Source organism: Muscardinus avellanarius (assembly GCF_963383645.1).
Source record: "Muscardinus avellanarius genome assembly, chromosome: 5".
Lineage (NCBI taxonomy): Eukaryota > Metazoa > Chordata > Mammalia > Rodentia > Gliridae > Muscardinus > Muscardinus avellanarius.
This window is the reverse complement of record NC_137790.1, coordinates 41,444,018-41,457,584: the sequence shown is the minus strand read 5'-3', so window position 1 is coordinate 41,457,584 and position 13,567 is coordinate 41,444,018. Positions and strand designations below refer to the sequence as shown.

Genomic DNA, 13,567 nt, shown 5'->3' with positions numbered 1-13,567 from the left:
AATATTCTTCCAAAAGAAATATTAATTTTCTCAATAAAGTTACACACACAAATAAAATGTTTAAATAATAGAATTAAGACATGTATAACATTAAAATTATGAGTTGGGGTTCAAAGCAGAGAGGCTAGAAAGAGACTTTGTTAGAGTTTGTTAACTGTTGACAGTAAACTTAAGAACAACTGAGAAAATTAAATATTAGTAGAAAAAGAAAAAATTATTCAGAAGAAATAAATTTTAATTTCAAGATTTTACATGAAATTTAAGGTGGTAATAAATTTAAAAGAACAAGTAAATAAATATTTGAAATTTTTATTTGTTAGGTAATTGTGATTTTTAAAATTTATTTATGTGTTTTTATTTTTTATATTTTTTTCCACACATCTGCCTTTATTGTGAGCAGGAGATGTGACGCTTTTAACAACAGTAAAAAAATAATTTACAAAAGCAGGGACTCCGTGAAACTGCCTGGTGGGTACCCTCACACGTAGATGCTGACCCAGAGCAGGAGGAAGAGAACTCCGTAGTCCATGAAGAGCGAGACTACCAAGGAGATGAGGAGCTCTTTGTAGATATCCCGTGTGTACTTGGTGGAGGTGACCTCATAGACGAAGAACCAGGCGGTGAAGAATATGCCAATAGCCAGAAGCACCATGGTCAGGTGGGGAAAGACAGCCAGGTTGACTGGGCTGGTGTACCTGCTCATGGCCTCGAGCTCCATTTTGCATGGCACTGGGAAAGCCCTATTCATGTGTTTTTATACTTTTATTGGTGCAGTATGGTCTCATATCACAATATAGTTCATAGTGATGGTGAAATACATGCATACAGCCTTTAACAGCTTTCCCCTGTGCCCTTTTTACTCCCTTTCCCCATACAGGATGTTGAGATTAGCATTGGTGTTCTCACTTTGGTTCATAATGCCAATAGAAGTGTTTATTTTTTAAATTTATTCTCCCTCTGTTCCCACCTCCCTCACTCCACTGGAGTTTCTCCTCTATTATGAAAAGTTCCTTTTGTAAACTCAAGATGGATCAAAGACCTGGAAATCAGAACAGAGACTTTGAAATCACTAGAAGAGGGGATAGCCCAACCCTCCAATATACAAACACAGGTAGAAACTTCCTCAGTAAGATCCCAAAACTCAAAAATTTAAAATAAAGATTAATAAATGAGATGACATTAATTTAAAAAGTTTCTGTTCATCAAAGGAAGCCAACAAAAGTCTAAAGAGAGAGCCTACAGAACAAGTGAAATCTTTGTTTGCTATACCTCTGATAGTGGACTAATACCTAAGTACTTAAAAGGTTTAACACTAAAAAAAAAAAAAAAAACCCAATCAAGAAATAATCAATTGAGCCGGGTGTGGTGGCTCACATTTGTAATCCCAGTATTTGGGAGGCTGAGACAGGAGGATCATGCAGGTTTGAAACTAGCCTCATCTACTGTTTCCAAATAAAATATTCAAATGTGTCTAGAAATGTAGCCCAGAGGTAGAAAGTACCTGGGATTCATTCCCAGTACCACACACACAAAAAAATGGTCAATTGAATTAAATAAACATTTTGTAATATTCTATTAAAATTTTATATTAAAGAATTAATCAAAATAACAGAAAATATTTAAATATATGCATTCCTACAAAATTTTAAATGAAAATAGTTCAGTTCAATTAAAAACATGTCAATCTACATCTAGTCTACCTACAATTTATGCCTGGATTATATAATGTGGTTCCCACAATGTATGAATATAGTGAAAAAGAAAAAGAATTGAACACATGTCTAAAATTTGCACAAAAGTTGCAAAAGATAATCTAACTTTGCTCATCTTAAAAACAGTGACATAATAAGTTGAAAGGAATGTGTCTCAGTTTCTTGTTCCATGGATAACCACAGATTTTTTTTTTCTTCTTAAATGTTTACAGTGCTGGGGATGGAACAGGGGACCTTGAGCCTGTTAGGTATGCACTCTACCACTGAGTCACATCCTCAGCCCCTTAAACGTTTACAACTGAACAGGTTTTTAAAAATTTATTTTTTTCTTTCAGATACCAAGATTTTTCTTTCTTTATTCACAAAATGAGCTTCTTTGGGTATGCTGATTAGTAAAATAGAGATAAAATTGTGTTACTTTTTATTTTTGTTTGTTCCTCTTTTTTAATTTAGTGCATTATAAAATTTTATATAGAACTGGGCATCATACCACAGGCTTGTAATCCCAGCATTTGGAAGGTTGAGACTGGAGGATTGCAGTTCGCAGGCAGCCTCAGCTACTTAGGCCCTCCTCAACTTAGTGAAACCCTGTTTCAAAATACTGAATAAAAAATAGGGCAAGAGATGTAGCTCAGAAGTCGAATGCCCCTGGGCTCCATCCCCAGACCTGCAAAAGTAAAATAAAATAAAATAAAATTTTATATCATATTGAGTTACAGAGTGCTAGAAAAATATATGTACACAACTCTTGGTGCCCTCAACATCAGCCCCCCTTCCTTTATTTACCCCAAGCATATCTTTGAGATATTCATATGTGCCGGGATCCATCCTGACAGTGGTGGGGCTCGGAGAGATGATGAGTACCGACAACTCGAACACACACACCCATGAGCCGGGAGTCAAGTCAAGCAAGATCTCATTTATTTCTCTCCAAGCAATCATATATATAGCACCAAACCACAAGGGGAATTCCCATGGGAAACAGCCTAGCCTATCGGAATAAAGATCACTAGCGCATAGTTCACAGCCAATCCCAGGCCAGTACATGAGCCATTCATGTGTGTGGAACCTCCTTTAAAGGTAAAAAGGGAAAAACTGCTCAGTCTCCCCATCCGTAATGAATGGGGAAGCTACGCCTTCGTAGCTTCCTCCAGGCGCCATCTTAGCCCCTTTTCTGCTGAATCATTTTACTGCAGAAGTTCTTAAACTTTACCTAAAGCTTTGCCTTAGGCTGCAGGCCGCTCGAGGGAGGCTGCATCTCCTTAGGCGCTGTATGGACACACCCCATCACATATGAATGTGTGAATATACATTCATAACATTATTTTAACTGTTGCTTTCCTTATGATTTCATCCTTTGAATCATTTTCAGCCACTCTCCTAGAGTCTGCTCACCATTCTGATGTTGCCGTTATTTCTGATTATCTCTCTAGCTTCCATATTAAGAGAGAAGATAATCTACCCATTTTTTAAGAATTGCTATCCTCAGTATAATATTCTTGAGTTTCATTCATTTTTCTACTAGAAGAGAGCATAAGACCAAGGAATCCAACATATTGGTACAGGTAAAAATTTTCTCAAGACCCTGAAAGCTCAGGAAATTAAAACAAGAATTAATGAATGGGATAGGGTTAAATTAAAAACTTCTGTGCAGCAAAGAAAACTATCAAGAATGTATGCAGAAAATCTGTAGAATGGGATCTTTAACACCTATTCATCTGACAAAGGCCTACTCTCTATAAAATATATAAAAAGCTTAAAATAATTGACACTGAAAAAACAACCAAATAACTCAATCAAAAAATAGGTAACTGAATTGTTTCTTGTCTTGATGGAAATTGGAATGGAGCATTCTCTACACAGATTCTCCATCTATTAATTTTTAGCATCATATCATTCCCCTGCTTTGACTTTTAAGTAAGGTCTCTGGGCAGCTAAAGCTTGCCACCCTCCTTTTTGTAATCTTTGCCAAGATGAAAGTATTTATCTTGCATCTACTCTTTCAATTTTCTTTGGATTGATGCCTTTTTATCCTATTTGTATTGATTCTATGGTGTCTTTTATCTTTGTGTGCCTTATAACTTTTATTTTTGTTTTTATATATGCAAGCATACAACTGGGCTTTTTATTGATTTTGTGACAGTGCATCAATAATTCAACAAAACTTCTAATAACTTCTTGAACACAGCTTTTACAAATCAACAAATCTTCTCATATGTTCTAAAATGATTTCTGTCATTTCACCTTAGATGCTATGAATCTGGTTCTTCTGTCACTTTAGTATTTTAGGCAGTATTGAAGGTTTTTTTTTTTTTTTTTTTTTTTTTTTAAGGAGCATTAAAGTCGGCCTGCAATCATAGCCTTTTCTTTTTCTGCCAGTACATTATTACAGTCTGTGCTCATTTAATAGTAATACCTAATTTTTTGTTCTTTGTTGCAATGTTTTTCTTAAATTATAAGACAGAAAAATGATATACTCTGGTAAAAATCAGTGTCAGTGTTTTCCTTATGGAAGATATGTTAGATATGTTTGTTTCATCATATTATTTTAATCTCTAGAGTTATACATTCTATCAGTGGAAACTAGATCACTGATAAACAGATGAATTTATAATATAAATCAGTTTTAAATTATTAAAATATGAAAATTTATAAATAAAAATTACCAATACCTTAAACTTTTTATAAATTTTGTAAAAAAATAAAAGACCTTTCTTTCATACCTTCACTTTCATTTTCCAGGATACATAACTAATGAGAGTTATGTATCATTCCCAACACCTATACATATATAATAGTACATGTACCAATGTACATATCTATCTTTATATGTATACATATATGTATGTATATATTTATTATTACATGTGCAATGTGCAAACATTTTTTAAAATTAAAATTATCATATGTAGCACATTTTCTTTAAAAAATGGATGGATTACAAAACTTCAAAAAACACACACAATGGAATTCTATTCAGCAATAAAGAAAAAATTATGTCACTTGCTTTATTGATTTTTGCAGCAATTGCCTTGGCATAAAACTTACATAATAAAATCCATTCATCGTTTCTTTTCAACTTCTATTATTGTTAATATGATACTGTTAATGAAAGCCATGCTTAACCTCAAACTATCAGTCTCTGTTAACCCCATTTTTTATGTTCATTTGTCAATTTTAATCTCCTGTAAAATATTCATTCACTCAAGAATGAATTTTCATAAGCCAGGAAGGCTGAGACTGGAGGATTCTCCCTCTTGTCTTCTTCCTCTCCCTTTCTCTTCTCTCTTTTATTTCCTACATTTGTCTATAGAGAAACAACAAACACCAGGGCAGGCAATATTCATGTTTGCTCAGCCATTTAGTCAAGAAGTCATTTGGAAAATGAGACTTATAATTAAACATTTCATGTTACCTACAGTGGCTTTGATTACACTGGGCCTTGAGCCAAATCACCTCTATCACCTTGATTTTCTGGCAGTAAAAGGAAAGTAATATATTTTGAAAAGAAAAAAAATGTAACTTTGCCTCAGCATCCTTGAAAATTCAGACATATAAACCACTCTAGTGAAGTTTAATGCCTTGTTAAAAAATAAAAAGACAATTTTATGTGAAGCTGGAAAATATTCAGGTATGTTATATATTGTTATGATCTTAATTTAGCATACAAATGCTATTTCCCAAAACTTTTCTTCCAATTGTGGATTTTACAAAACAAAAAATGTCTTACTTGGGTTCATCTTGAAATTTTTAGTTCCAATGCTTCAGTATATGGATTCATTTTCTAAGTCCAAATTTTTTAACTCTCTGAATTATAATTTGTTTTTGCCCAAATTTGATAACTGGAAATACCTTCTTCTTGAATAAGGATACAAGTAGAGTTCTTTTATTTTTTAAAATAATGTGATTATCTTCTGCACAAATGCCATTTGAAGCCCTTGACTCTCAGCATTAATCAACAAAGCAAAATATGTGAATTCTAGGCACTCACTGAAAGATTAGCTCATTTATGTGATATCATAGTGAGGAGGTAGAAAGGAAATAGGCAGATAGGGAAAAGGCCTTGGTAGAAAAAAGCTAATTTCCTGAGTTCCCTGAGGGGCGACAAATGCCTGAAACTCCAAAGGCTCAGAGATAAGAAGGCCAGAGCTTCACAAAGCCATCCTGAGTTTCCTGAGAGACAACAGATACCTGAAACTCTAAAGGTTCAGAGATAAGAAGGTCAAAGCTTCACAAGGCCATCCTGAGTTTCCTAATCAACAAACCCACCGAGCAAGTCTGGCATTCCTGAAAGGAGACCCTTCAAGGATTTGCAGATGCCCTATGTAAATTCTCCTTGGAATCCCAAAAGGACTTGCAAACGTCCTATGTAAATTCTCCTTGGAGCCACCCTAACCACAAATGGACTTGCAAGCGGTCAGGCATCGGCCAGTCAGATGGCAAAAGCCGGGGGACTTCCCGCTCGGGACCCCCTCCCCCTTTGGGGAGCTGTTCTCTCTCTTGCAGGTCGTATTGGCCCTGAGAGAAGGCAGAGTGCACCTGAGGGCACGTGGCTCGGGCAACTCTCGAGTAGTGACCTGAAGGCCTCTGCTGGACATCATGGCTGACCAGGCCCCTAGGGGTGACCTGTACCTCTTTTCTGGCAGATCGCGTGGACTCTGGGAGAAAGTAGTTTGCAACTGATGGGCACTTGGCTCGGACAACACTCGGGTAGTGACCCTGAAGGCAGCTACTGGACCCCGGAGTTCTGGCCGCAATAGGAGCTATCAATTCAAGGCCAAGTTATGAAACAAGCTTATTTTTGAGAAACCCAAAGCAAACTGTATATAAAAAATTCATTTATTAGATTTTCTAAGCTTCACTTTTGTATAATTGCAAAACTATATACCAAGATTTGTATGCAACTGAAAATGATTTTAAAAAATAGTAACTTAATGCAATATAAAGAGAAAGTAATGTTTGAAAGATTTCTCCATCATAACAAAATGTGTTTCTTACCCAAAGCCTACTGTTTTACCTTACTAAGTAACAATTTTTCTAGGAGAAAAATTGAAATATTAGGTTATGGTATCTCTTTTAAATTTTCTAATGTTCACATTCTATAATTCTGTATTGACATACACTGAAAAGGCTTAATTCCAACTTGACAACCAGGGAAAATGAGTCTTTTTTGAATATCTGAATCACTTTCTTTGATCAAACAATAAATAGGAGATTATCCATTGTATTTTTTTTTTTGGCCTTGGCAACTAGAAATTTTTCAATAAAATTTTATGCTCAGTTGCTATGATTTTTCTTACCCTAGTTTCCTGGCATAATATTTACACCAGTATTGGGAACGGCCTAGGAAGATTTGGGAAAGCTCTGATTATTAATATATTTCAAAAGAAAATAATTGGTATATTTCAAAATAGTTGTGTCAAAATGGCAGCAGACATGGGTAAAGAAAAGGACTTGATTTCTGCCTAAAACAGGCAGCTATTCCAATGTAAATTAACCTAGCTCAAAGCAATCAACCAGTCAATAGGAGAGGAGAACTAGGCCTTTATCTAAAGACAGATCTTAAGAGAGGAGAACTAGGCTTTTATCTAAAGACAGATCTACATGATGATCTAGGGAGGATGGAGCAGGGTTTGACCTTGCCCTTCATGAAAGGAGACACCTTGCCACAGCTTGCTGAGGGAGGTACCTTTCAGGATTAAAGGGAGGTACCTTACAGGGACATTCACTAGTCAGACTCACGCAAACAAGATGGAGGTCATGGGTATTAAAGGCCAAGTCCACGTGTAAGCCCTTTGGTGTACTCATTCGAGTCACCCTTCCATGCCATTCTGGTATGGAGCTGTATTTCTATCTTCTGTATTTCTATCTTTTCCTCTTTTTCTGTTTTTCTGTGGTTTTTTTTTTTTGTTTGTTTGTTTGTTTCTTTGGGGAGTTTTAGGGAAATTATTCCCAGGGGTTTAACAAAGATCCCTGGGGAAATTTTCCCCAATCTGTAACAATATTTACCATGTCTCTAATTGGTTTAATTTTTATTTTCTGAAATTAATTTTGCCCCACTCTTTATTCTACTCTAAATTATCTCAGGGTTTTGTGATTAGATATATTTTAAATATACTTTAATATATATTTACATTTATATATAGTATTTCAACTCTAACTATCCAGCTATTTCTGCATAGTAGTTTAATTTATTGCATATTTTACATATTTTAAATAAAATAATTTTTGTTTAAAAGTTATATACCTTTAATATAAAATTAAGAATATTAAAACATACTCAAAATAAATTTAAAATTATGCATTATTCTTTTTGTAAATTTTTTGTTTGCAAGAAATATAAATACATTCAAATTAGCTAAAGCCAGAAGTGTAACTAATTGAACAAATTGGGAGACTTTCATAAAATCCAAGCTAGAAAGAGCAGAGGAGGTTATGAGTTAGTTTTCTTTCTTTTCTTTGTAAGTTTACTCTGGATGGTTTGGCATACTTGTAAACATAGTGTTATTATGGGTTTTAGTTTCAAATTCCAAAGGATTTGGTTGGGGAATAACTGATTTATTCCTCACCTCAAGAAATCATGACATTAGGGTCCTTAGCTTCCACTGAGAATGGAATTTCAGCATGTGCCAGTCAAAGACAAAGACAGGGATTTATTTAGGAAAATGGAGGATACCCTTTCAATTGGATCTGCTTACTTCTAAAGGAGAAATTTTCTTGTTTTTAGGGGAGAAATTCTGCTTCTATGCAAATAAGTTCAGCATGGTATATGATAAAACAAAAAAACTTAAGCTTCTCAAGGTTTCGAAAAAATTAACAACAGCAGTGGGGAATGTTATGGCCAAAGTAGAAAAGAGGAAAACTGGAAAGAAAGGAGAAAAAAATATATAGTTTTAAAATTTAGAAAATTCATTATCTATACCCTGCAAGATCTATTCTTTCTTACATAAAAGCCCTTAATGGGCCACACTTGTAATCACAATGGCCTGTCTTCCCACATGAAATTTCTATGATTTGTGGTAAACTAAAGAATCCCTCCCAAAGACTGACCTTGGGTGGAGCCCAGGCCTCACCCAGCACCTGACCAGAAAAGCATGACCTTGCATACCTTTCAGCTTCTGTAAGCCTGCTTGCTTATTTTAGCATTACAGATTGCTCACTGATAGGTCGGGTACTTCCCCCTTCCCCCATGGGACCCCTCCAAAGCGGACAGAAGGTAGAACCCTGGAAGCTAGAAGCAGAGATATTCCAAGAATCCAGGTGCCTAGAGACTCCAAACATAGCAAGACCTACTCCAGAGGTCGCCAGACTACAGATGTTTCCAGAGAATCAGCATGCCTATAAAACAACAGCTCTCCTGCTGCCTCCTGAACCCCACCCGGGACCATAGCAACCGGCACTGGCTGGCACTGCTCTGTTCCGTGCTTTGGCACTAGGTAAGCGGGTTCCAGCTTCTTGCCTCTCCAGAATTGGATCCTCTGCTGATTCATGGGGATCTGACCCATTGTACCAAGATGACCAGGTCGTCCTCTGGTCTTGAATAGGGAATAGAAACATCTCTCTCGTCCATGACCTCCATTTCCAAAACAGGATTATTGGGGATGCCCTTTTCCAGTTGTTCATTCTTGCCCATGGGGAGCCAAACCTCCAAAATAGACTCCCAGTGCCCCCTGTATTGTCTTCTCGCTAATCTCCAAACTCTAGGTTTGGCAGGGGTATTGTGTCCAGAATGCCTAATTTTCTTTTGTACAAAAGTCTGGCCTAATTACAAGTTATATAGTGTGTCACAGTGGCCTGAGAGTGGCAGTGTAAAATTTAAGATCTTGACCAATCTCAGCAACTTTTGTAAGCGGTCCAGTAAATGGTCGAAAGTCATTTATGTACAGACTTTTTTTTGTATGCATTCCCAGCTTTCCCTCCTTCCCCTCTCTGCTCTACTGCCCAAGTCATGCTGGCTGGGGATTCCCGCCAGTCACAGTTGCCATCTTGGTCGCCACATGGCAGTGAACAGACGCCACCTGGCGGTCTTTCTGGGTTACAGGCTAACTCAGAGTTGCCTGCACCAGCCTGCAATTTTGCTGACTCACAGTCGCCATTTTGAAGCGACATATCCATGCTGGATTCTGACCTGGTTGAGTTATAGGCCACATTTTCTGAGGACACTGATCCACAGGATCTCTCCTTACCACCACAGCCACCATCCTATTCCAATGCAGCCCCCCACTCTAACCCACTCCTTCCACCCCCCTGCCATCCTCCCTTAAATGAACAACCCTTACCTCTCCCTTGCCTTCCCCTATAGGTCACTGTACCCACTCCAGGGTCCCCCCTTCTCTCTTGGCCCTATTCCATGAGGTGGCCTGTGCAGAAGGTATAGTCTGCATCCGTGTTCCTTTTTCCCTCCCTGACCTTGCTCAAATTGAAAATAAAATTGGGTTCTTTTTCCACCAATCCATCTGGTTTTATACAAAAATTCTAACATATCGTAAAAGCATACAACATATAACATGGCAGGATCTTCATGTTATTTTAACTTCTGCCTTAACTCCAGATGAAAGTGATCATACTGTAAAGGCTGCCCAGGGGTGGGCTGAACAAGCTCGTCTAACCAACCCAATGCTCCTACTGGAGCAGCTGCGGTTCCTTCTGAGGATCCCCACTGGGATTACCAGCCAGTCCCTAATGGTAGGGGTGAGGGGATAAAAAAGAGAGACCACATGATACTATGCCTTCTTGATGTTATGTGGGATGCTTCCCATAAAGCGATTAATTATGATTAGCTTCAGGAAATCATCCAGGGTTCAGATGAAAACTCAGCTGTTTTTCTTAATTGGCTGCAAGCGCCTTTTACCCTCTATACCTGCTTAGATCCATCTTCTGAGGCAGGAACTGTGGTACTGATAACTCATTTTATTGGGCAATCCACCCCTGATATTTGAAGAAAATTAAGAAAGGCTGAGGATGGTCCTCAAAGCCCTATCCGAGATTTGAAACATGGCATTTAAAATTTTTAATTGCAGAGAGGAACAGACGGAGATAGAGCATATACTCCCACTTCACCAGAAGGCAGATTTGCAACCCCAAGCCCTGGTAGCTGCCCTGCAGCCAGTGGAGGAGGCTCAGTCCTCAGAGCAATGAACACCACCTAGAAATGGAGGACAGCAACAACAACCACCTCCAGGAGCTTTATTTATTTATTTATTTATTTATTTATTTATTTATTTATTGGTACTGGGGTTCCTGGAAACCCTTCTACCTCTGGGCTACACTCCAGACCTATTTTATACTTTTATTTGGAAACAGGGTCTCTTAAGCCAGAGAGGCTGGCTTTGTACCTGTGCAATCCTCCTGTCTCTGCCTCGCAAGCGCGAGGATTACAAGTGTGCATCACCACGCCAAGCTCAGGAGCCTGTTTTAAATGTGGACTGAATGGTGCACTTGCCAGCTTCTCACTTGCCAGCCCTTAACCTGGCCACTCTTTTACCAGTGGGCTTGGGTTCAGGCCCTACTTTGTATTCACCTCATGATTTTCACTCTTGTGTAGATATGATTGAAGCCTTAGCTAAACCTCAGGCAGACCTTTAGGACACCCTCTTAAGCCAGGTGTTACTTATTTTGTTGATGTCAGCTCTGTTCCTGATGCCAGAGGTAAGAAAAGAGAAGCCTATGCAGTGGTCACCTTAAGTCTTTGAGGCTGCCAGGTTACCAGATGGCACTACCTCTTAAAAGGCTGAACTGATTGCCATCACTCAAGCTCTATACCTGGCAAAAAACAAGCGGGTAAACATATATATTGATTCTAAATATTCTTTTCTAATTGCAGATTGCCATGCCTCAATTTGGAGAGAGAGGGGATTTGTCTCTACCAAGGTTTCACCCATTGTTAATGCCACCTTAATTAAGATGCTCCTAGACTCCCTCTCTTTACCATCTGAGCTGTCCATCATCTACTGTCAGGGTCACCAGGCAGAATTCTCCTTAGTGACCAAAGGAAACAATAAAGCTGATTATACAGCAAGACAGCTGACATAACAACCTCAACTAAGCCAAATGGCCTCTGTATTATTTTTAATGCTCCCCTCAATGGTGCCTAATTATAGCCTGGCTGAGCAGAAACACCCAATCAAACTTGGGGGATCCAGCACAAGGCATGGATGGCTTATGATACAGGATAAGTTTGCCCTGCCTGAGGCTCATGCCGAAGAGGTCATTAGCCTAATACATAATTGCCTACACGTGGGGCCTACGGTACTTGAGCATTTCTTAAGCCCCTTGTTTTATTCTCCTTTCCTGCAACAGCTGATTAGTTAAGTCAGTGCCTCCTGTTGCACTGCTGTTTCTCCCCAAGGAGGCCTTTGCCACTCCTTTCCTACCCATGAAATTAAAATGACACTTGCCAAGACAGGACTGGCAAATTGACTTTACCCATATGCCATCTCACAAAAAAATAAAAATCTTCTTACCATGGTTGATACCTTAACAGGTTGGGTAGAGGCTTTTCCCTCAAAGGATGAGATAGCCAGCATGGTGGCCAATGTTCTATGCTCGAAAATCATCCCTCAGTTTGGACTCCCTAATTTCTTGCAGTCTGATAATGGACCAGCTTTTATTTCTAAGGTTACTCAAAAAGTGGCACAAGCTCTTGGCATTTCTGGAAGCTCCAGATCCCATATCCACCATAGTCATCAGGAAATGTAGAAAAAAATGAATGAGATTCTTAAAAATCATTGAACAAAACTCTGGAGCTGCGGGTATCATGGCCTGAACTCCTACCTCTGGCTCTGGCCCTTGTGAGGGCCACTTCTTGAAGCCCCCACCTTCATGAGCACCTTTGAATTGCTGTATGGTCACCCTTTTTTGCTTAATCACACTCTCCCTTTGGAGCCCCCCTCCTTTGGCTTCCTATCTCTCTTACTTGTCTTTTCTCAGGCACCTTCTTAGGGAACATGCTAACCAATATCTTCCCCAACCTGGGACTGGAGAAGTGGCTCCACACCGGGCAGTCAAAGCTTTTAAGACAGGGGATTAAGTCCCCCTCAAGTTGCTTCAACCAAAACATCTCCAACCACAGTGTACTGGGCCTTTTACAGTGATCCTCACCACACCCACTGGAGCCAAACTGCTGGGAGACCCCAACTGTCATCATCTTACTTGGCTAAAAAGGGCTCCATTACAACAGCCTCGTGACAAATCCTCTTGTACAGCATTGGGGCCCACTAGGCTCTGTTTTTCTCAGCATAACTCTCTTTAATGCTTTTATTTCAGTAGGTCTGCTTGTTTACATAGTACAGTGCTCTCCCTCTCCGATGCCAGAGAGCCATAAGTATTAAACTCTCTAAAATCCATTACTGATGCTCCTGTCCCAATAGCATGTTTTTAATTTGACAAGACTGACTGAAAACCCACTCACTGCTGAGAAGAGTGGCGTGTGTCTCTCACAGGGAAAATGCTGCTATTAGTGATTCTGGTCTAATGAATAAAAACATCTAAAAAGGGTGGTATATGTCTCTTTCTCAGGAAAAATGCTGCTATTATATTAATAAATCTAGTGACAATCTACCTCATATCTACAAAGGCTCCAAAGGCCAGCAGCTCTGGGCTCCTTCTCTTCAGGGCAAGGGCCAATAGCTGGGCTTCTGCCTTTCCTAGGACTCACAATTTGCCTTTCTTTTAATAGCTTCTTGTCTGTTAAGGTCTATTCAAATGCATATTACCAAGCTGTCCAGGGTAACCTCTGACTCCTGCTGCAGCCATACTCTCACTTGCCTACTTCCAAAGGACTCAACTTTCTCCTTGCCAAGGGGCTCCTATGGTGCCCACTGACAGCAGGAAGTAGCTTGGACTCAGTCTCTGCC

The 13,567-nt window shown here is 38.8% G+C and overlaps 1 protein-coding gene across 1 annotated transcript; it reads right to left on the bottom strand.

Moving 5' to 3' along the window:
• Positions 1 to 478: 478 nt before the first annotated feature.
• LOC308263349 (dolichyl-diphosphooligosaccharide--protein glycosyltransferase subunit TMEM258-like) lies at positions 479 to 718 on the bottom strand (the record flags this gene model as incomplete). Its single annotated transcript, XM_080696339.1, has 1 exon — positions 479 to 718. One exon carries the CDS (start codon positions 716 to 718, stop codon positions 479 to 481), a length of 240 nt encoding a protein of 79 aa, XP_080552465.1.
• Positions 719 to 13,567: the final 12,849 nt, after the last annotated feature.